The sequence below is a fragment of the Diadema setosum genome, chromosome 12 (assembly GCF_964275005.1).
Source record: "Diadema setosum chromosome 12, eeDiaSeto1, whole genome shotgun sequence".
Taxonomy (NCBI): domain Eukaryota; kingdom Metazoa; phylum Echinodermata; class Echinoidea; order Diadematoida; family Diadematidae; genus Diadema; species Diadema setosum.
The window spans coordinates 22723860-22749397 of record NC_092696.1 but is presented as its reverse complement, the minus strand read 5'-3'; the positions used below and the strand labels follow the sequence as shown (position 1 = coordinate 22749397).

General features: G+C 37.0%; 1 protein-coding gene across 1 annotated transcript; it reads left to right on the top strand.

Annotated features, from left to right (window-relative positions):
* Positions 1–654: 654 nt before the first annotated feature.
* On the top strand, positions 655–24913 carry LOC140235808 (plexin-A4-like). Its single transcript, XM_072315808.1, has 26 exons — positions 655–801; positions 1451–1566; positions 4085–4196; positions 5022–5159; positions 6396–6489; positions 7010–7200; positions 7709–7863; positions 8803–8917; positions 9981–10114; positions 10841–11005; positions 11581–11660; positions 12194–12333; positions 13241–13362; positions 13785–13850; positions 15742–15819; positions 16856–16922; positions 17335–17481; positions 18834–18987; positions 19466–19566; positions 20558–20660; positions 20934–21019; positions 21607–21702; positions 21959–22122; positions 23389–23527; positions 24293–24427; positions 24788–24913. Exons 1-26 carry the CDS (start codon positions 655–657, stop codon positions 24911–24913), a joined length of 3171 nt encoding a protein of 1056 aa, XP_072171909.1.
* Positions 24914–25538: the final 625 nt, after the last annotated feature.

The following is a 25538-nucleotide window of genomic DNA, read 5'->3' as shown; positions in this document are numbered from 1 at the left end:
TATTGTTCACATTTTGTATGATTTAATTATTAACAATACTTAACATTGATTTCACTGATTAACCTTTGTACGTTGTTTGTTTCTATCCCTAAATCACAGTTTAGAACTATTTTGAAGCACTAAAGATGGGTTTTTGTTTCATTTGCAAATGGTAAATAATGCCTTTAAAGAAATAACATACATATAGGCCCTACGTGTAAACATTTACGTACTTCAAGGTGCAAGTGGGGAAGACCGTCATAAGTAAGAAATGTGCCTGACTGGAAAGACGGCCTCGGAGTAACACAATATAAAAGAATATTCAAAAATCAAATTGAGACTGAAGGAGCAACAATAGTGAAAAAACAAAACAAAAACGCTTCAGTCTAAGTAGAACGGGCGTACATGAATGTACATTAAATTCAGCGCATGAAGTTTAACATAGGACTATACAGAGACGAATATACGATCAGGACAGAGAAGGGGTGCCTGAAGTAGAGAGAAGAGAGAAAGTGGATATTAACAGTGATTAATGGTTTAGGTTGTATGTTAATCGGATACAAGAAACAAAAATACTTGATGGCATATTTGACGTTGATATATTGATGGCATTAATTCCACTTAATAAAATAAGTAATATCGCTAATCATTCGAGTTATTCTTGTTTTGACAAACATGACAAAGGTTCATATATTGACTGATTCATCAGCCTACCAGTATGAAGTTGTTCCTCTTGGACAAGGATCTGTTCTTCGGGATGTGTTTCTCAATGAGTACATGGAAGAAATCACTGTGGCCACAAGCTCTGAACAAGGCTCACAGGTGAGAGCATTATTGTATGCCGTTACCATAGGCCATACGTTGTACTGAATATCGCGAGTTATAATCAAGGGAGACAACGTGACAAGGGGGGGGGGGCAGAGAGTAATCTTGCTTCATCATAAGAGATGGTAAATGAAATATTCTAAATTGCATAGAATGCAGCGCACGAAAGGCCTAAGGGTTTAACGCAGAGGAAGCAAGTAATGATGTCTAAAACATCAAACTGCTACAACGATCCAATGTAATACAATGTGAGTCAACCTTAAAGGGGATGGCTATAGTAATTGATCAGTGGGAATCAGTGGGAATGCTGGGGGATGATTGTTCCAATCCTTGTGGGATTCAATTAAGAGTACATTATCTATTGTTGTGTGAAAATTGTTTGCTTCAGAATGGTCTCATATTCAAGTAATGTGCAGTTTAATGTTTCCAGGTTAGCATGCCTGTACAGTGACGGGGTATTAAACTACACATTACTTGAATATATGACGGTTCTGAAACAAATAATTTTCACACAACAATAGATATATAATGTTTTCTTAAATGAATCCCACAAGAATTTGAACAATCATCCCCCAGCATTCCCACTGATCAGTTACTAGCCATCCCCTTTAAGCCGTCCTTTCTCTTTTACTGTTTGACCACGCAGATATTCAAGCTTTCACTGGCAAACTGCAGTAATTACTTGGCTTGTGAAGAATGCATTGGACCGCTTGGTCAAAAAGATGGAGACCCGTACTGTGGGTGGTGCACTCTCCTCGGCAGGTAAGATACCGTAGTAACTGCATAGCTGTAAGCCACTCATGTACACCTTTTCCCCTTAGCTGTCCATGAAAAAGCACATTAGTAATCACTGTACATCATTAACAACGGGATGCTAATTTCTAATGGCTGCTGGTCGAGTTCGACAGGTGGCCATGCACCCTACGCAGGGTCGTTTTCGGGGGGGGGGGGGGGGATTGTTTTCTATTTTATGTGACGGCATAAAGCAGATGGCCGCTATAGACAGGTGACTGCTAAGACAACTTTGACCGTACAATGTATTTTGTTTTCCAAGGTGCACAAGGTTTGACGATTGCCCTCTAAGTGAGCACGCCGCTAGATGGTTGTCTCACGATGCTGCGCCATGTGTGTCTATCTCGGATCTTCAGCCTTCAGGTAAGATTGTATATGACCTACCTAAACAGAGTGTAAGTATATTATGTCGTGCTCAAAAGAGCCATTTGATGCTGTAGAGAAAGTAGTAATGAACTAGAGAAAGGAAAAGTGGATTGTACAGATAGACCGGCCGTGCTTGCGTTTGTAACTTCGCTGATTTTAAAGGGATCGTATAGTTTTGGTTGAGACCTAATTTCAGATTTCTAACATTTTTTGGTGGGATAATGAGAAACCTCTTATGAAATATGAAAGAGCATGTAATTCTATGAGGAATTCAACATTAATTTGATGAAAATTGGTTTTGAAATGGCTGAGATATCCAAAAAAGAGTGATTCTAATAATGTGTGGGACCCACACTTTACGATCGCTTTGTTTTACTTTATTTTTGGATGTCTCAGTCATTCCAAACCCGATTTTAATCAAATAAACTTTGACTTCCTCTTAAAATGGTATTTTCTGTATTATTTCATAAGTGTTTTCTTGGTATCTCGCAAAAAGTTAAAAGCCCAAATCTCAACTCCACCAATACTGTACCATCCCTTTAAGAAGTCTTTACGGGCAGCCATTAGAATGGTTCTTGATGGCTCTGCTTCATGATTATTATATGTATAATGGTATCTGTCAGATACACTGAAATATCAAGCAGTCGTTAGATTATATCGCTCATCTAATTTGCACGCCAATTGAAGTTGTCATGGGGTAGAAAGCATTAAAATGATTCGCACTTTTGTCAAGTCACTCTTTCATCTGTTGACTGAACTTATGTAAATGCCTTATTTAGAATGCATTTTGGTTTCCATGAAACTGCACTGTCTGTTTGTACCGGCAAACATTTTGACCTACTTGAAAACGGGTGATATTTGCTATTCCGGAGGTTCGTTAATCAGAAAGAAAAGCAACAACAAACAAATGTGTCCACTAACGAATCTTCGGTATTACGACTCTATTTCGTTTTCGGATCAACGAACCTTCGGAATAACTAACCGTATTTCATTTTCTGAATTACAAGCCTTCGGAATAACAAACTTTCGGAATTACGAACTGTAACTCTTAAACGTGTTGAAAGCAATTAAGCCATTCCCGTGATATCAGCTTTGCACAATCATGCTTTTTCTTTTCAACTTTTCTTCTACAACAGATAAGAATCTTCGTAGAACAACTTCCAGAATTGTTCAATGGCAGCCAATACATATGTGTATTTGAGTTATATGAGATACCGGCTGTTACCAATGGCAACAAGATCAGTTGTGTGACTCCTCCAGCAAAAGTGTTACCCCCGATACCTGATGGAGGTAAAAGTATCTAGATTGTGACTCATTCATCCATATTTACCATTGATTACCTTTCTCTTATAGTGTCATATAATAAATGATGTTACAGCTACAGATTTCGTGAGGTTTCTTTGAAGTATTCACAAATGTCTGATTTCTCGGAAATGTTTATTTCACTTTTCACTTTTAACGATTCATTCGAACAAAAGCGGATCACGTCGTGATGTCACTTGCCATCAAATCAACTGAAACAGGTGTTCTGTTTGCAACGAGGGATCTCTTCTTCTTTGATTGTAGCCGCATCGTCTCGTAAGTCGGTTATTTTTAAGAATTGGTATCTTATGCAAGGTTAATAACTTTTTGTTGTTGATATTTCATACATTAGCTGTGGCCCGACGGCAGGAGGCCACTAAAATTTCTTTTCGGTGACAACTAAGGTTAAAAGTAGATTGTTACGACCGAACGGACAAGTAGAGAAAAAAAAAAAAACCAGTAGGAGTCGAGCCCTGTTTTATGGCATTGATTCTCAACTTATTATCTATAAGTTGGAATGATTCATCAATCTTTTCCGGAGAGTCTATTCATATGCTCCTATAGGTCAAGTATCGACAATTTTATCTCCTTTACGAAAGGCCAGGGTTTGATTTTTCTAGATAACGTGGATGTTACATGTACCAGCATGATCAGCCGATGATACACACTTTATGTGAAAGTTATTGAATCAGACTAAAAAAAAAATGGGGAAAATCATGTGCCTTTTGCCAATGTTAATCATAGCCTAATGATTGTATAGACTTATTTTGTTTCTAAGTGGAATTCAGACTTGTTTCCTCGTTTTTCTCTCACTGTAAAGGTGTTCCTCTTGCGTTACTCGTCCCTGGCCGTGTGATTGGTGCATCTACGAGAACAGATGTACACCGAACAGTTCAACCTGTTCGAGTGATAGCACAATACTGGGGACGAATGTGAGCAAAGTTTTACGCTTTCCTTTCATTTTAGATTACGCATTGCTTTCATTTTAGATGACGTTATACAGAGGCGGATCAAGGTGTTCTGTAAAGGGGGGGGGCAACTAATATTTTTTCTTTTTATTTCTTTTGTTTTTAACGAAAAGTAAAGGGGGGGGGGCGTGCGCCCCCTCTGGATCCGCCACTGTTATACATCATAATATTATAGGTCCTTACATACAGTAATGGTAAGCTCAAATTGTCAGTTCCACGATACCTTTCGTACACCAGGTAGTGGCAGGAATATATCATAATGGAATACACTGTATTATAGAAACTATTAATTTATGATAATTATCAGAAGAATACAATAAAGATTCATGTTTTCATCTGCTCTTCTGGGGCGTTTCCAAACTTAAGGTCCCATTGTGTTGGGCTACTAGATCATAAATGATAATGATAAAATGATCTAGTGGACTCTTATATAGCGCTCAACTACTACCTAAACCCCCCCCCCCCAAATAAAAACAAAAACAACCAAAAATAAAAAACAAAACACGTCATGACGCTATGAAAAACAGAAATGAATAGGATATGATAAGTTACATCATGGAACGTAAGAGCAAACAAGCTAATCATCATGAACCTGCCATATCAAGGTTGTTGTTGTTGTTAGGGTTGGTTGGTTGTTGTTGTTTGTTTGTTTGTTTTATTTATTTGTTTGTTTGTTTTTTGCTGCATGCGATATTCCTTAATCGTGACCCCAAAGGCTGATGTGAAATGAAAACAAATTTTGATCAAGGTTTTTACTTTATATCCTTTGCTGTCGGTATCATGGTATAGAATCCCTTGGTGACGGGTAATAGAGGACAGGAATACTGTCCCCAGTTGCTTGGTGTCCATGAGGAAATTCTTGTGCCCGTTGGTGTCAGTACGGCTTACACTCTCCTAGCGAAACATCTACCCACAGACCAGAGAAAGGTATATGAAGTTGAATGGAGGTTATACAGTTATGAGTTATCTATTTGACAATGATTCGGTTTGACAAAAATAGATCCGACCTGTGATTTGGCTTGGACTCATTCATATTTAATTCGTGCTGTCATTCTCCTCCAAGTCTTATGATACATATAGTAGATAAAATGCCCTTGACATTTACAGAGGATTTTATAATGAACAAATTAATGTACATAAATCGTATAAAATAAATGCAACTGGGGGTGGGGTGGGGCACAATCTACAAATTTCGATTTTCAGTGGGTGCCCCATTTCCATCCTCTGATCAATCTGTCACTACAATGTTTTGTTTGTGTGATCCCCTTCTAATATATAATGTACCTCCCTTTTTATTGATTACTTATGTTGAAATTCTGCACTTTCACGTACACTGTGCATTATTATGTTATTGCTTATGTTGCGATGGAGAAAATTAAAGTGAACTGAACTGAACTGAATTTTCACCTATACATTGTATAAATGTTATACTGTAATTGTATTTTGTTGGAAATGACATTAATGAAATGAAATTAGTTGAGATGAGTGCACAAATTGTATGTTTTCACCATTATGTTAAATGTTATATGGTAATTGTATTTTGTTGGAAATGGAATAAATGAAATGAAATTAGTTGAGATGAGTACACAAATTGTATATTTTCACCATTATGTTAAATGTTATATGGTAATTGTATTTTGTTGGAAATGGAATAAATGAAATGAAATAAGATGAGATGAGCTATGAGATGAAATAAAATGAAATGAAAATGAAATTGATGGTATTCGATTGGATTTGTCGTGTTCGCTATTTACATTTCACATTTGCTCTCAAATCTACGAAGAATATAAATTGTTGAAACAAGCTAAAACCAAGCTACTATTGACGGGCTATAACTTTTATTTTCAGGTCAGTTTCTACGAGTGCGTAATTGAAGTTGGGGGCGCTGATCAGATTGTTAGGGCAACTCATTTCAATGAAAGCCGAGTCAGCTGTGATGGAGCCGTGAGTTCAGACTCTTTTCATGTTTCTTTTCATTAATTAAGAATTTCATGTTTAGATAATTTGACTTAAAGACGTATATGATGTGTACAACTTTATCTGTATCATTCGCAGTTCACAATTTACAGATATTCGTGCTATGATAAATTTCATTTTGAACACAAGCGGCTGTAAGGGATTACATTGTTTCTTATCTGTCTCTTTTTATCTCCGTTTTTTCAGTACGTCTACAACGAGGAACTTCTGCTGAAAAGTGTTAGCGTGTCAGTGCGCTGGAACGGCAACAAGAACATCGATGACGTCATGGGCACCCAGGGTATGTTTCTTGTGTACATTTTAGGATACACTCACTGAAGGGAGGGGAATTGATGCCAAGAGAAATCGCTTGAATCATGGAAATATGTTCTTAAAGAAACTGCGTCCTATAGACACTTCATAATGACAATCTTGGAAATGTGAACATAATTAAACTTGTATACGACAATGTACGAGACGAACTTTTCAATTGTGGCAAATCCCTAATAATATATCAAACAACACAGCCCGAATATGCAGGGTTAATGTACAAAAGGGCTTATCATAACTTAATGTGAAGGAAACATAACACAGCTGTATAGTCTTTCGATCTTGATTTTCAGCACATACTCAGATTGTTACACATGCAGGTGCTATTGTAAGGCACAACTACCCTTCGACGTTTATGAGCTTATGGTGTCAAAATGGCTTTGATGAGATGTTTACGGTTGAACATGGGTTTGAGTAAAACTACTTTATCAACACAATCGTAGGAGCAAAAAAATATTATCTGATTAAACCTATTTCTGTTATCTTGCCAGTGACTCTGTACAAGTGCTCGGTGAACAGTGAAAGCTGCGGCCGCTGTTTGTCGCCTGAAGTCACCCCCGCCCGGCTTGGCTGTGGTTGGTGTGGCCACGACTGCAATGTCGCTGGGAGTGACGTCTGTAAAGCCAACGAGTTTCTTAACCAGAGCATGTACCTCCAGTGCAATGGGCCTGTCATCACGTCGGTAAGTTGTCGATACAAGACATCTTACATATAAATCTCGAGACACGACATATTTAATGCCAACTTGTAAGATGTGCATATTCGAAAGTTGATCAAAATCTAGTGATTTCCTCTTCATACAACTGTCTGTGGCTTAACCATGTCGGCAGCAATACTTGCCGAGATTGAAATATGCCTGTTGGATTTAATGCGGAGTCATCATAAATATGTATATATATATATATATATATATATATATATATATATATTCTTCTCTTTTTTTCTGGCATGAGCACGACTGGGAACATGTAGGAACATACAATGGTATACCTAGCAACATAAATTAGTTTTAACATTCCTAGCATTGACATTAATCCCAACTACATGCTTATTGCACGTTGTCACCAATTAAATAAATATCACCACACCGTCATTTTTTTTCTTCCTATTTTGGGTGGAGGAGAAATGTGGAACTTTATAGCGTTGCTGTGTGTAAAGTTATCACTTGAACTACCCTCGATATTCGACAGATATTTCCAGCATCAGGACCGCTAGAAGGCAACACAAGGTTAGAGATCCGAGGAAAAAATCTCGGTCTCACTTTCTCCCACATCGCCAGAATAAGTATTGGGGACTCTGACTGCGATTTAGCAAATATGGAATCTTTCTACGAACCCGGCTTAAGGTGAAGAATAAAGAAAAAAAAAATAAACTCAATGGGGGTTTTTCCCTTAAAAAAAGTTGTGATATGGAAAATTAGTTACGAATATTCAGTTTGTATATGTTCCTGCCGTATCAGAATGGTAATTCATTCCATCTGTGTATGCACGTACGTAAATCATTATGTAAACGTACTCATGAATACCTTCCTACCTACACACACACACACACACACACACACACTATATATATATATATATATATATATATACACACTCTCTCTCTCTATATATATATATATATATAGAGAGAGAGAGAGAGAGAGAGTGAGAGGGAGAGATTTTGCGTATTGGCTGGTAATGCATTTTTGGCCAATAAAAATGTTAATCTGAAAAATTTTCGGCATCCCACGCCTTCTTCAGGGACCTTGACAAGATTCCTGAAGAAGGGGTGGGACGTCGAGAATTTTTGTCAAACATAGATCTAATTATAATTGACTAAAGTTTGCTTTATAATATTTCTATATTTTTCTTCGTCAATTATGCATTCGTGAACAGGCAAACAGCAAGAATTAAAAGGAGGAAGGAAAGATTTTCACTCACTTTATAGGAAAGAGAAAATATACATTGATACTGTAGTCGTTTTCGTCCTATAAAAAAACAACTGTGTAACATTGAGACTGACAGTGCCTATAAGCATTCACCACAATACTTCTCGTTTCAGTTCAGTTGTTGTTTTTTTTTTACATTTTTTATTCAAAATGCAAAACAAATATACTCCGCCTAATTTCTAATTTTTTGTTAGAACTGTAGTCTTCAATGCCTCCAATAGAACTATCCACTTCTGGGCCTCAGTAAATGGTACTATCTTGGTGTCACCTCTGTACATAGTTAAATATCAGAAACTCTCGAAACAAACTATATTCATATGTTATAAAGCGTCATCTTCTCTTTCTACTTGACAGTGTCAGCTGCATGACAAGTCCACACGACCGAATATCGGCGGAAAAGATACAAATCGTTGTCACACTAAGTGATGGTGAACGAACGGCTTATTTTGAGGAACCCTTCTACTTCAGGGTAATTTCAAAGTCATAACTTTAACTTCTCATAAGGATTCACACATTGAACAAAAACAAAAAAGTCCTCCTTGTAAATGCAAATGAACCACAATTTTATTTCAGTCCAACCAAAGCGGACCAACCTTAATTTTCCGCAGGAAAATGAAAATGAAAATAATGAAAACATATGCAGTTTTGCTTTTGAAAAGCGGTTTAACATTAATTTTTCAGCGTTGAGTGTTTCGTCGAATTAAGCACATACTTCATTACTTGCATACGCTGTTTCAGGCAAGGGTATGAAAGGAAGTATTTTTCAAATGGGTTCTTCTCTTCTCTGGAAAGCTATTATGGGCGCTTAAAAGCGTCACCCATAGATGTTCAAATATATAACTCGTCATGTCAGCAGCCATTAAAAAAGATAATCGGAATACAAGATCTGGGACCTTGTCATCTCGACGTCCTGTTTTGGAGATGGTCAGATGAAAAAAACTTCGATCTCGATATGTCTACATCCCGTAGAATAGATGATTAGATCATATTTATTTTTCCATTTGCAACAAAAAATATACAGTCATAAGAAAATGAAATGAAGCTCAACGTAATTGAATGAACAAAATTATGTCAAATATTGTCAAATTATATACATAATGAGGCCACAGACTTTGAACAAAGTTAAATGGAATTAATTGCAGGTGCATCAATTAATAATGGGCAATTAACTAAGCTGTTGGAAGTGGAGAGAACTGCTAGAAGGCATAGATTTTATATTGCTGTCAGCTCAGAATAATAATAAAACTAAATGTAAGCAGCCTTTGCTATTTAAACTTAAAAAAGTGAGAACAGAAAAGTGCTATGAAAGTACTAGGAAAACGCATCTGGAATGACAATGGTCATGGTAACAACAAGAATCCAGCTTCCCGATTGGCTGTTGCTATGGGAAGTTACCATTTCAGCTAGAGTTGCTATCCTAACATCTTTCATAAAATGGGGCCCTGGTGGTTCGTTTAAGCATCCATACTTAATTATTATCACTTCAAATATCAAATCAGGTCAGGTCTATCCTTTTTGCGTTTGCTGTGCAGGATCCTACTGTGATCAGATTTAATCCCACGAAGGGACACGCAGCAGGAGGGACAAGGATTACGATCTACGGAGAGTTCTTAGATACTGGGAGAAATATCTCAGCCCGACTTGGCAAATCAAAATGCATTGATTTGTAAGGAACATATATATGCTCCTTTATTTATCTTAGAATGGTGGCTGTAAATCAATTTTGACTAATGCTTTGCACCTACTTCGTTTAGAAGTACTGTAGTCCACGTGCGTAAACATATTCAGTGTACTGGATTTCTCATATAGCTGACAAAGCGCGAACTGTTCTAATTTCACATAACTTTGATGCATTGTCAACATATTTTCCAATAGTTAACAGCCTTTGTGAAACGCATTTTCCATAGACACCTGCCCGAGTATACTCGGGACTCGTCCTCAACCGGTTAAGTGGGAAGGGGCACCTAGCGGAGGAGTCTCTAGAATATATTCGTTTGTTTAATTTCGATAAGCCTACTCGATTACTACTATTTCAATTAGCCTTTAGTACTCTGTGTGTAACAATATTAATCTCCACAGTTTATTAGTGATTATAGACAATTTTTAGAGTCAATGCTTTTGACCAAAAAGAAAAATGTAAAAAAAAAATCCCTACATCTGCATTTGGAGCCTCTATCTAAAAAAAAAAAAAAAGTTTGTGCAATTACGACTTTTGGGAAGATGTTTTTTCCCTAATCGTCAGAATGACAATTTGAATAAAGACTTAATTTTAGACGGAACAGTCAGTAGATCAATTGTTCATTTCGCCTTCCCGGAAGAAAACTCCCTTTTTTTTTTTTTTTGCAATAGACAGGAGATATATGACAGAAAATGTATCACAAAATTGTTGCAGGACGTATGAAGGAAGTGAAGCGAGCTGCACAACCACTGCTGTCTCTGAGGGAGCACAAAGTTTGATCATGACGTTTGACGGAGTGGACAGATTCTCACCTGACGCTTTCACAGTCCTGCCTAATCCCGTAGTAACATCAGTGTACCGGAGACAAACTATCATGTCGTACGTATGCTTTAGAGTCTGACAATAGCACGATTATAAGTTTGAAAGAACAGATGATACTTATACCACACTACGCACACAGATCAGAGAGTTGAAACAGACTTGTAATCAACGCTTCGTTTTGTTTGTTTCAGGGGCGGATCCAGGAACTCCGTTAAAAAAACAAAACCAAAAAAAAAACAAAACCAAAAAAAAAAAACCAAAAAAAAAACCAAAAAAAAAAAAAAAAAAAAAAAAAACCAGTGCGGATGGCGTACACGCTCCCAAATTTCTTTTTATTTTATTTTGTTAAAAAAAAAAGGGGGGGGGGGGGAGGGGCGGTGCTCCCGGGCCTAGATCCACCACTGTGTTTTGTATTTATCTGTACATAATATATCTAATAATTATGTCCGTTCTTCTATTCGGACAATAAAGGGTAGAAGTTCGAGCTTCGATATTATGCCAGCCGTTTCCGTTTCTGCATGAAGTTTCGATTCGTATAGCCCCCTTTCATAGGCCCTATAGTTAACAATTATATTGTGCAGAGCGTGATGTCACGACAACATATTGTTATTTTATATGTCCCTGTTTTTCAGAGGAGGATTACACATGCTCGTGACAGGGGAAAGATTTGATGTCGTCCAAGAATCACGGATCATTTCACACTCCCCCTCAAGTGGAGCTTACATTGCAGAGGTCTGATCTTAGTACTCGAGAATCTAATTTCTTGTAACTTCGTCGCTAAACTCGATATTTAATGTTTTTGGTGTTTGTTTGTTTTTTAGCTCACCTCAGCTACAGGCTCAGGTATGTCATGCAAGAACTTTTTACATTTTCAGCTTCTTCTCGGAAAAATTAGGACGGATCTTCACCAAACTTGGCAGGTAGCATACAAAAAAAAAAGAAGAAATAACAACATGTATATGAACCAGAAGTGATAACCTAAGTAAATGTTATGAAGAAGTAGACTGGTGACTGTTCTTTCAAGTTTGTTTATGGTATATTTTGGGGGTGCATGACCCTGGAGACCGGGTGGTGGTGGTGGTGTGGGGGGTGGGGGGGGGGGGTCAAATTAAGGCCAAATTTTGCACATTTTCATCTCCTTTTTGAAAACACATGGTCGACCTAGTTATACTGTATTATATATTGAAATTAGTATTATTTTCATTATTATCATTTTTTTTTTTTGGCAATGACCTACCTTGGCAGTGCCTGATACTAAACTCGAACTGACGGATGTGGAGGAAAGAATCAAGAAGTACGGCATCCCATTCAGATATCACAACCAGTACGTAACAGTCATGTTCTTTGGTGAACTTGGAGTTCGTCCTGAGACATCCGACCCCGAGGTATGAGACTCATTTTGGGCTCAGGAATTCAATACAGTTCACTCTCGTTATAAAGAACACTGTTGTAACGAAATTCTTGTTACCACAAAATAAACATTCAGGTCCCAAAATTGCTTATCTTTATGAATTATACTTTAATGTTTTGCTACAACGAAATTTCGATATGACGAAAGGAATCCGCCAGTAAAGAGGGCTTTGTTATAACGGGAACGCACTGTATTGCATCATAACGATAGAAGGGCTTTTACAGCGTCCACACCAGTGCTCGTAGATTGTTGCGTCATGGTGAACTGCGCTACGTGAACGATGCGTCCGATAAATTTCTTCCTAATGACGTCACGGACGGATTTCCCAGTGTTTCCGAAACACAAGCGTTGTTGTTTTGTGTTCGTAGCAGTTAATGCTTGTGATTTTCGTTATTCCGAAAATGAAATAAGATTTGTTAATCTGAAACTGAAACAAGGTCCTTGAATCCTGAAATGAAATGAAGATGCGTACTACCAAACCTTCGGAATTGGGAGCTATAGCCTATATTTCGTTTTCGGATGAACGAACCTCCGGAATTACGAACCTTATTTCGTTTTTGGATCGATGAACTTTTGGAATAACGAACCTTATTTCCTTTCCAAATTAACGAATTTTCGGAATAACGAACGGTAACCATTAATACATATACCACAAAACTAAACATTTTGGACGGAATATACATAAATAAGAACAGGCACTGTTTAACAAAACAAGGTTCTTTGTAGATTTATGACCTAATAAACACAGCAATGTCTATTCCTTGTCATATTATGTGCAGCAATTCTATAAAAGAACACACTCGGCTTGTAGGTCAGCAGCAATGACACACACACACAAAAAAAATAATGGCATGATACATGTAGGTAACCTCTCATTGCAGTTTATGGCCAAGTTCGTGGAAGAAAGCTTGGTATGTTTTAATCGATCGCTGAAGGACGAAGAATTCATCGTTGCCGTGATCAAAACTCTTGAAATGAAAAGACAAAACGAACAACGTATAAGGTAGGCACGTCACAAATATGAATTAAAACCAACAATGCTATAACAAGAGAACAATTCCCAGAAAAACTGTATTTATCAAATGTATGATATCGTTTATAAACTAATCCGATAAATTTTGGAAATAGAGTGAAATGAAATGAAATGAATTAAACCAATTAAGTTGGGCATGCAGAACAGTCTCTTGGACGCTGTTGCCGGTATCTTATATGCAACCGTTTATCTTGATTTATTAATCGAATTTGTTTTTGAGAAAATGTAGAAAAATTAATCATTGATTGTTAAATAATGAGGAGTAAATTCGAGTTTGTGCTTAAACATCAAAATGCTGTAAAATATATCATATTTTTCCTATTATCTACAATATAAATTATGGTTTAATATCATGGCAATGGATTCACTTTTATCATTCATTTCCTTGACAGGGAACTTATAGCATCACTTCTGTCACTAGTCTACGTGAGTGAGGGCAAGAGCATTTATTTCTCAAAGTAAGTGAAAGTACGGTTCAGCAGAGTAGTTAAACGTAGTCACAAGCACTAAGGATAGGTTGTAAGTCACCATGAGAGCCTCGTGGATGTCAAAATTTCCTTAGTAGTATAGTTGCAATGATGACTTTCACATATGCCAAGAGTGTGACAATCTAACAGTTCTGTAATATCATCATTTATTCAGATTTTATTTGTGCTTTTTCACAAAAGTTGCCCGTGACAACCGTGACAACCACAAAACTTGCCGAAGGCTTGCCCTACTTAGCAACAATTAAGTGAATTCCTGCCCATGAGACTTAACCCTCACCAGCCCGTTCTTTTTTGGCTATGATAAAACCGGAGGGGGGCGGATCCGCCCCCCCCCCCGATCTCGGCCATCAGTGGTGCGATCGCGACGAAATTTGGCATGCATGACACCCATGTCATAATCTACAAGATTATGTCGTAAGATTTTTTGAAACAATCGATTTTTAATTTTAATCAATTAATTATGTAAATCAATTTCTAGCCTAATTAAAAGTATTGAGAGTCTACTTTTTGGTCTGTAAATCTGCTGTGGCATATTCAACAATTGTACATCACAAAAACTTCCAAAAGTCATTTCAATTCTTATGTATTTCATTGTTGTCAAAATTTCTTATGTATTTCTTTGTTTTTAACTTTTCTTTTTTCTTTATTTTTTATGGAAATTGTCACTGACCACTTTTCTATCATAATTAGCATAGAATCAATCAATGAAAGTGATTAATTGTAAAGATAATCCAGTTTTTATGACTTCCGTGACAGAGCACTGTTTTCCATAGGAAATGTACACCAAATCACAAAATTGTGCCCGTTTTGGGGCGACATGCCGTTACAAAAATGGGAGTGGCTTCGAAAAAGTATGCGCGGACATTGCAAATTTGGTCCAAAAGTCACTGAAAGTTGCGCGAGACTTGAACAAAGAAAGTCAAGAAGCCTCGCGACGAGGCCTTCTCGCGTTACAGAATTATAGCGCGAAACGTCGGGGGGGGGGGGGGGCGGATTCCCCCCCCCCTCCCAGCCCTGTTATTAATAAGAGGGAGCAGGTGATTGAAATGCTTTTTCATAGGGTGTAAGAAAAGAAACCTCTATATATTGTATTGTAATGCATTGTGAGAAACGGTCTATTACATGACCGAATGAGCTGCCTTCTAAAATGACACAGTGTGATTTCAAGCAGACGCAACTTCTGAGTTTCAAAGCGATGTTTACCGTTTGGTATCTTTATACAGTTATGCCTTTACATCTTATTTGACCATGTTCTTTTGTTTTGGAGGTTATGATGTAGGTGACACAGGGTATAATTTGCTAATGGTGCCAAATCCCTCTACTGCTCTTCAGAAATCAAATAATGTCTTGAAATAGTTTATATTTACATTAAGTCATAGCAAGGAGTTCAAACTGGTTGTAATTATTCAAACAGTTGTCAGTTGTCTATTGATGTACAAAATAATTCCAATATAATATTTTCCCTAGAAAGTGGCTTGGGATTATGCAATGAGACAGGAGTCAATTGTTTTCCTATCTGCGCGGCAGATCCAGTTTGGCACACGCTTCATAATATTTTCGAATGGTAGCATCGAACATGGTTTCAAAGGAAATAAGACAGTTGTGACTTCGTTCTCTTTAACTTCCTTGGTCACAGGGACAGTCGCAGGCACTCTTCCTGCATGTCCTGAACAGAAATCATGTTAATGCAATGCAAGTATCACATCCGCTCTCCTTGTGAAAAGATTTTTTTCGCTGATAGTCATGCATTATGACATTCGCCTCTATCTAGAACACAAGAGTTAAAGTTAACAGTCTAACACTTGCTCTCTTACTTCTAGGACTAGCAACATTAACTGCAGGATTGTTTTGTTATGATCAGGTTGATTTCTAGGCTGGTTCGTGACAGGGTTGCTGCAACATCAAGGTCTTCGATAGAAATGGACGCTCTGTTTGGCAGGTAAGAGTTAAAGGAGAAGGATACCAAGATACATATGTGGCTTGAGTGAATGCAGCAATCATTAAAAGAACACATTTACGAAATTTGAGGGAAATAGGACAGTCCGTTCATCGCTGGGTGAGATGATACAGCAGTTCGTGACGTCACTGCAGGACAAAGATTTATCAAGATTGTTTTTTTTAATCTACAAAATATCATTCTTATGAAAAGCGCGAATTTATTTGATTCGTTACTGACAACTGACGTACGTCAACGGTCATATAATTCGCCCTGCTTTGTGAAAGACGTAAGTCAAATGCTTCATTATGCTTGAAATATGTATATATATATATATATATATATATATATATATATATGTATATATATATATTTTTTTATTTTTAATGTTCTTTGAAAGATCTTCTCATCCAGCCTTCTCATTCTCATTTCTTCTATTCTCATCAGTCTCGATTCTCATCCAGCGATGGCGGCACCGAAACTTAAAAAATCTTAACTTTTGAAGGGACTTCCCTGAAACTATACTGATATGTTCCATAAGTATTTCTCCATTCACTCAATCCACATGAATACATTGGGATATGATATTCATTGACGTGTGTATGACATATATATATATATTTTTTTTTTGTAATGTCGATTGTTCTTAAGAATGTTATTAAACTTTGCATAGGTTTTTCTTAATAACCGAAATCAATCAAACCACAGGATGACTCAGATAAAAACGCATCTCTCCTTTTTATTTAATGATGAATGATGTAGGAATGATATACTTTGGTATCATTTCAATTTTCAGCTATCCTACCCTGCGATCATCATTATTATTATCTTTTCTTTTTAAGCAGAAGACACAGTGAAATGGAAACTGAATGTAACCCATGATAAACAGAGATAATAAGAATAATACATTTTCGATTGGAGTTTTCATTATCTTTTTACCATTGTTTACCAATATGCCCTGGTATAACAGACATGACAAAGGGTGTCATCAATATCTACTGGGCTGTACCTTACTTGCTACATCTTTTGTTTGCAACAGGTCGAAATCCATCGTAGACAAACTGTTGGCTAATTGGATTGCCTTGTGCATGTTTCCGTACATCAAGGTAAGGATAGGTAGTCTTCTAAATTGTTTGAAAGTCTCTATAGTTTGAATAGTCCATAAATGTAAAAAAATACCCTCGCCAAAATATTTTGCTCGAAACTTTTTTCTTTAAAAAGTAACCCTAGATTGGTGTGAATTTACTTTTTCTGTTGTATAAAGTGTGTGTGTGTGTGTGTGTGTGTGCGCGCGCGCGTGTGTGTGTGTGCAATTGTTAGGGAAGGGAGAGGGCAGGGAGGTGATGCAGTTGTCTCACCTCCCTGGAGAGGGATAGTAAATCAGTGTGATTGATTCGCGGTCGGGAAGATGATTGAAAAAAAAAAAACAGATAAGGAAAAAGCGTGTGACGGGAAAAAGACATTTTCATCATTACCAATATGAATTCAAAATCATTCTTTATTTCTTCTTTCACCCAGCATCAAATGATATACCCGATGTTCATGCTATATCAAGCTTTGAAGTCTCCGTGTGAAAAAGGACCAGTCGATGCTACCACTGGAGAAGCATATTTCACTCTGGATTACAATCGCTTGTTCGACCAGGACATTACCTTTCAAGATGTGGTAATTAGCTAAGACATCAATGTCATGTAATGTTACTTAATATCAGATATGATTCAATTCCATCTTCATTTCACATATACCTCACCTTCAGAACAACGGCTTCAATTTGATTATTTACCAAGCGAAGAAAATCTCTAAAGGACTTGGAAAAATGTTCTCATAAGTGTTTTTTAAAGCTGAGAGTATTGCTTGTTCGCATTGCAGCCACCGCATAAGCTAGTTCCGCATAAATCGCTTGCGAGACCATGGATCCAGGAGACCGTGTGCGCGTGGCCTGCAAGTGATCGGAAATAGGTTATTCTTTGACAATTAGATGAGCAGCATTGTTGGAATCATAACAAAAAAAAAAAAAATCTCCTCTATCTTTCTGGTCGTGAACTATTTAACTTAACCCGCGTGACTATCATTTTGCTACAGGCCTGGCTGCGCCCAGGGTCACACCATGTCTGTAACAAGCAACATACGACATATAGGCCAGAGATTTGTACTGTAACCTCATTTGCACTCAATTATGTGTATAGGTGCTACACTCCATTAATTTGTCAATTTACAGCATGAGTACAGCAATCTCTCTTCTTTTTATTATTATCCTTTTTTTTTTTGCGAATATATCTATAGCTCGGGGTTTAGATTTTGTTGGTCTCGTGACCACTTTGTGACAGGCAGTGAAGTCTTTTATTTCTATTACCTCTTCAACTAGAAACACTGTTTACGTAAAAGGAAAAAAAAAAGAAGATGAATGACACTTCCATTCCTTAATGACATGAGGGACTTCTGCTTTGTTTCGTTTTGTTTTGTGTTTTATTATTTTGACAACTTCGAATAATCCGAATATATTCAACTTTGAAATAAACCTAAAAAAATTAGTTTGTAAAATCACTTAACATCAAGGCCACAATAACCCTAAAATGTCCTCACAGGCATAAGACAGTTAACCAAGGACAATAATTGCCAAACATCCATAATCACACCCACCATATATAATGATAACATATCTGTATACAAGGAAACCTAGTACATGTAACTGGAGGTTGTTCATACTGGTATATTTTGCCTAGAGGAGGGCGGTTTGTGCTCGGGCTAGTTATAAGACATGATTATATTATTTTGTAATTAATTGTACACAATGCTGTTGCGTGCTTGTCGGGCAGTCGGGCTAGTAACATTTTGTGAAGCGTGTAGGCCTACTGCGGCATCTATCGTATATGGAATAATCTATTACAGGGTGTTAGTTTCTATTGCACAGGGGTGTAAAACCATTGGGGTGTAATTGACTGAAGGGTACTTATACCAGTAGATGTTGTCTGTGGAACTTTAGTCCTATTACACCTTTTTGGCGACTCTTCTTCCAGGTGCTTTTTATCGTTGATGAGGATAACAATGCCTTTCTTAGCGTAAAAGTGTTGGACGTCGATAGCGTTGGACAAGCAAAACAGAAAATCTTGGATTCTATGTGGAAAGCTGGACTGTGTCTTCTTCCAAGGAATGGAGACGCTCTCAATGTAGGTAGGTCTTCGAATGATCTTCGACCATTTGTAGTGATTGATGCAATACATGGCGATATTGGCATATTTCTTGTCTACCATGGCTATGTGCAATTTGATCACATAGGCCCTACCACAATGATCTAGCCTTGTGGAGACATCCGCATAATTCAAGGTTTTTGATTTTTTTTTTTTATGCAGAACTTGAGTAAGTGCGTCAAAAAAGAAATTTTAAGTAGAGAATTAATTTCATTATTTCATTATGAAACAAATGGCAAAGGCGAACTATCACGGGAATGAGAAAAGAAGTGTTTGGGTTAGAATGTGAAGTTTAACTGGAAGTTTTGACTAGAAAATTTTACTACTAGTATTAAAACCAGGTCTTTGTCCTGTAGGGAATAAAGTGAAAAACAATTATTTCCCTTCTACTAGTATTACCTATCTAGGGACTCGATTTCAGTCGAATTTTGTCGTCAGTAATAACTATTTCACTCTCAAAGTCTGGGTGAAAGACGCCGGGACATACTTGATCTTGCGAGACGATGACGAAGGAGCTGACGGTCATATTTCGGGACATGTGAATACTCTAAAGACTTATGGGGTAAGCACAAAAGCATTTCGTGATGGCAGGCCAAGCCGTCCTAAAGGTCATATTTACCTTTGGGAACAGTGATGTAAAAAGTTTTCAAGATATGACATTTAATACACATGTGTAGGTCTGTTGTACCACAAAACATCAAAACTTTCACGATAAAGCCTAAAATATAAGGAGACATCTGTATTTTTCTCAATAAACCGTAACTGCAGACGGTTTAGTCTGGAAACATTTTTATTATAAATATTGTTCACATTTTGTATATTTAACAATACTTAACATCGATTTTACCAACTCAAATTTTAACAGTTTGTGTTTCTATCCCTGACTTACATTTTAGAACTATTTTAAAGCACTATAGTGCTGGGATTTTGTTTCATCTGCAAATGGTAAATTATTAAACGTGTTGGCATCTCAAATTGTGTGTTTTAGTTTTCTAGTCATTGACACATCAGGGCAAGACAAAAGATGAGGCAAACTTCAGTTGATATTGACAATGACGTGTTCGTGATGTAGATACCGATACTAGAAGGAACTACAGCATGCGCATTCGGCTAAACGAGTCTCTGAATTTTTAGGGGCGATAACTGTGTTTTCATTTTTAATTTGATTACTAGTATACTCTATTTCCATGAAATAGTACATAATACAAAGTGTTCATTTGTCAATTCATATTGGTGAGCAATTAAAAAGAAAACACTGCACAAATCATAAGATATACAAAATATATGTTCGGATAGTCATATAACTTGAAAGCAATGTACACTTTTCAATGGTAACAAAGAGTATATAAAAGATTGATCCACTGGAATTGACATTGCATGAATGTCAAATACATCATGAAAACACGTTTAAGGTGCCTATGAATATTTCCATTTTATATGTTGTCTTTCTCATGACCCACATAAACAATTTGATAATGTGCGTGTCGCATTTTAGATCATGTGCAATACTATCGAGAAAATCTCCTCAGCACATTGCATTTCTCTTGTACAAGTTGGATCATGGATGTCGAATCATCATCAGACCAAAGGGCGAGGCTACGGCTGATTCAAGAGGATATTTTCAACTTGTTTCCTCCGCTCTTTTGTCAAAAAGATGTAAGATTAGCTTTTTCTACCTTGTTCACTTTTGTGTTGTCAATTCATTACAATATTTATCATAAAATTCTTAAACATATCGATTTCAATGAGATCAGCATGAATCGAAAGTTAACATCCATCATTATCATTTTTATTTAATCCTTGAAAATTATTCTTTTGCTATATGATGATATACTCGTGACTTCCTTTGATTCTTGCTTCCAGTCGACTATCAATACTCTCACATCGCTCTCACACAAGGTCTGTTTCGTATGCCTCTCTTTCTCTCAGACGAAAATTTGACAGCAAATAAGATTTCAACTACCCCTGACCCGGGGCCCCCAAAACAGAGCAAACCCGGAGCAACGCATCTAAAGGTGAGGGGTCCACATTCTTCCAGTTTGACTAATTGAACATTATTTTAATTTCCATAAAGCTTTATAATGGTCACGATGCAAAGTCACATCAAGGTATATTGTTCGCTGCATCGAAATCAACTTCATGTTGGAACGTAACATTGAATTCGACCATGCACAAAGTTGTATAGGTCAAAAAGGGATATCCCGGGGATATCTCTCAATTCACATTATTTTTCCCTGCGGGTCTGTGGGCTACACAGAGATATTTGTGACACATGAGTATTGTTGAAGTATAATTAAGTAAATTTTAGTAGCCATTGCCGGAATGACACATTGAATGTAAGTTTCAATAAATTTGCTACTTGGTGATATAATGTCTCATCTGACTAAGGAGAGAGAGAAACAATAACAGATAAAAGTATTCTCTGTAACTGCAGAAAACGGCATTGTACAATAAAAGTATTACATTCTATTTTTCGTCACAAGAGTATAATATCAAAACACACAATAAATATCTGCTTTAAACAACATGCCAAAACTTCGGGCTATACGTCATGGCAGTTGCGAATTAAATGATAATCTGTCATTAAAAGGAATCCCCGCAGCTGAAGATGGATGACACCACGACTCCAGTCCACGTCACACAGGGGTACGCTGGGCTGGGTAGAGATCTCGCTGTATCCCACATGCTGACTACAAAGGTGGGCATTTTGTACACATGTATATCTATATGTTCATGTTCATATTTTACCCAGTTATTGTTCACATAATATACATTTAACCTGTTGTTTACTGTTCTGATATGATTTTGTCATAATTTGTGATAGCCGTACAATTGACAGAATTGTGATCACTCTTCTCACTATTATTCTTGTTATTATCATCATCATTGCCGCGAAGAATAATTATTACCGCAAAGAATGACAAAGATTAATGAGAAATTCTCGCCCATCACAGGCTGCGGTCAGTCCATACGTGACGAACATTTTGGAATCGATGTTCAAGTTCCCACAAAAATTTCCGCTTCCGGTCAAACATCTCTTCGACATCTTTGACGAGCTTTCAAGAGAATATGCAGTTGGCGCGAATAACGACATGGCAGAAAGATGGAAAAGAAATTGGTAATGAAAACGTTAACAGTGTGTATAACCAGACATCTGTCTTATTACATTTTCTTACTGCTATATCCTGCATCACAAACCCAGCGGTCTCACGGGTTGCTTTTCAAGTAGGTCTGAGATATGTATTTAGTCAACTTCCTTTTCTCTGAAAGTGTACATAAAATTCTATAGAAACTAAACCAATAGTAAAGCATTACTCTTGATACTTTGATATAAGTGCGCTCTTAATTTTGTGGACCAACTGTTGTTGATTTTTTTTCATAGTCTGTGCCATGGAGTTTTAAATCCTTTCTTTTTTCTACACGTAAAGGATGAATCTCTTTACATGTTGGGTCTGATGTGCGTGTATGCAGGTGTGAAAATGTGTGTCATATTAAAAAAAAAAGTGCATGGCTCGATCTATTTTGACAAAATCATTATATTACACCGCGTTAATAATCATTCTTCTCCTGAATCGAACTGAAAATTGATAATATTTGTACAATAATTATTGATTTCCGAATTTCATAACAATATCATACACAAATATTACTATAATGCTATATCAGGTAAACCTCATTGACCAAATGCTGACCTTTGAACTTGTCAAACTTCACATAAATTCAAACTTGTTCGGCATCTTTATCGCTGTAGTGCTTATCAGGGCAAGTTCATTGACCTTAAGACTTTTGACCTTGTCGGACTCCACCCATATTCGAACTTGACTGACATTCATATAGTTCATGTACCTGTGGTGCGAGTTTGGTGGTCACAGCTCAAAGCTGTGGAAAGTTATTGAGAGTAGACAGCAAAATGTTGATGCCGCCACCTACGACGGAGACGACGACGGAAAAGTGACTAATTACTATTCTTGTATAACATCCGATACTCATGAATTACATAATTATCAACTTATAAATTGATATATCAGCCTACAGAGTTTTACCATAGGTCAGTAATCTTATTTGTCGATTTTTCATTGAATTTGTTTTATTGACATTTCGACTGGTAACAATGTTAATATATCATGGTGTTCACCATGTTATGTTAAAGAAAAAAAAAAAACCCTTTAGTGGAGGATCACGTTGATTTGATTTGATTTGATTTGATTTGTCTATTCTGTGTATGGCACATCGTTTACAATTCTTCTCCCCCCCCCCAGCAATATCATCAAATATACCTTCGATAACTGTCAGAGCCGAAACAGTGTTATCAGAATTCTATTGTATTGTGCATACTTAAATTTCATGTATTTCAATTTCGAATATTCTTTCTGATTCCTTCCAGCTTGACGCAATTCTGGGTGGGGCTTCTCACCAGCATCCCTTCTCTGTTTGACATGCCGAGGTCAGACCCAGTGGACCAATGCCTGAACGTGCTCGTTGATGCCATCAACCACGCCACGAGAGGCGAGACCCCTCCAGAGGTTCGTCTGCCTTGGTGTCTCTATGTTTGTAAAGGCAACTCTAAGTTGTGTTAATAATGCCGAAGAAGAAAAGGGTTTTATGAGGGCTGAAAATGATCATCCTGATATTCTGAAATTAGCCATGAAATTATAAGGAAGTTTTGTCCTCATTTGGATATTGCACACTTTATTGGTAACGTAAAAGATTATCGAAAATGGCAGTATACAAGTAATCAAACAATATCATAGAGTGTTAAATACTTTTACAGTGGAATAATTTATGGCATTGGCGACTAAAAATGAAATATAAACATCATAAACGGAGGTAAAAATAATTACGCCATAATCGTAACAGATACTAATCTACTGCCCAAGTTCTCCGGAAAATGTTCACCAGCAGTTAGATTTTTCGGTGAATTTGTGCTTTACCAATGTCCCATTGCCACATTACACACGAATTCCTGTACAGAGTTTGAAGAAAGTTTGCAAGGTGGTATGAAATCGACTAATAAATGATCGATAAGTTTTAGGTCATGATCTTCTTCACCGTCTTGATCCAAGATTTTTCTAAATGGAATGCTCGTCATTACGCAATAAGGTTTTCCAACACGCCTCCTAAAAAAAAAAAATCCCAAGATGTGTGGTAAACAATACTATATGGATGCGAGACGTTTGGGAGAAATGAGCTACATTCAGGGGAGGTCTGTGCTCTTCAAGCTGCATTATTTATTCGTTTGTAACAGTTTCATATACTTATTCATACTCTGAACATCTCACATTCATCAGAATTCAAAGCAACAACCTTACTTCGGAGATTACTCAACTCAATCACGTATGGTGGCCTCCTTTTGCAACGACGTGGCAGGTCTACCCAAAGTACGCCAAACAAAATTGTTCAGTGCGTGCGCCAAGGTCACAAAGGTATTCAAACATTGAAACGTCGATAAGAACATGCTGGTGTCTCTTCGTGAATACAAAGTAGGCCTATTTCCTATAAGGATTCATAAAAGTTGTTTGATTTAAGTAAGCAAAATTATCAAACCTTTTACAAATAAAAAAGCAAAATCCTCTGGACTAATCATGTGACTAGATAAAGAAAAGATGAGGTAAAAATAAATAAAATCGATGATGACAAATCAAGGTATACATACGATAACAAAATGATGATATGCATTCCGCATCTACTCTCTTACTGAACTCTAAATGTACTAAATAAATTGGTTCAAATGAACAGATATTAATGCCGCAGTATTGTAACTGCACGCTTCACGTATGAAACAGGAGTTCCGAGGGCACTTCAGCCACCGCGCCTCACTGCTGCAGCTCTTCAACCTGACCAAACACGACCTACAAGACATGCTTCAGTGTGGCGTGTGGCTTCATCTGCGACGAGGCATCTTGGGATAGTATAGCTTAGATGAGATGGGGATTCAGGTCTAAGCTTTTTGCGAGATAATCAGAGACCACTTTTATGAAATATAAAGAGCACACAATTCTAAAGGGAATTCAAAGCTTATTGATGAAAATCGGTTTTGAAATGGCGAAAGTATCAACAAAAAAGCGGTTCTATTATATTAAAAGGTGGATCCCACCTTTTGTTAGGACATTTTTTTTTATATATATCTTTGCCATTTCAAAACCGATTTCATCAAATAAGCTTTGAATTCCTCTTCGAATTGTATGCTCTTTAATATTTCATAAAAGTCGTTTCTGATTATCTCGCAAAACCTTTTAACATGAATACCTATCTCAACTAAAATTGTACCATCGCTTTGATACAATTTGTCCGAGACAGGAATTAGCCTCTAGATATCTCTATAATGTATTAGGTGTAAATCAATTTAAACATATGGATTCGTACCTGGCAATGTCAGGGTGATTATAATTGCAAGGACATCGTACTACATCAGTCAAGAGGGTTGTATACAGGAAGACTAATCACCAAAAGAAGCAGTATAGTAGCATCCACTAGCAGTATCACTTTCAATCCTTCCGTCAAGCGCAGGTAATATTCATGCCATTAAAGGGATCA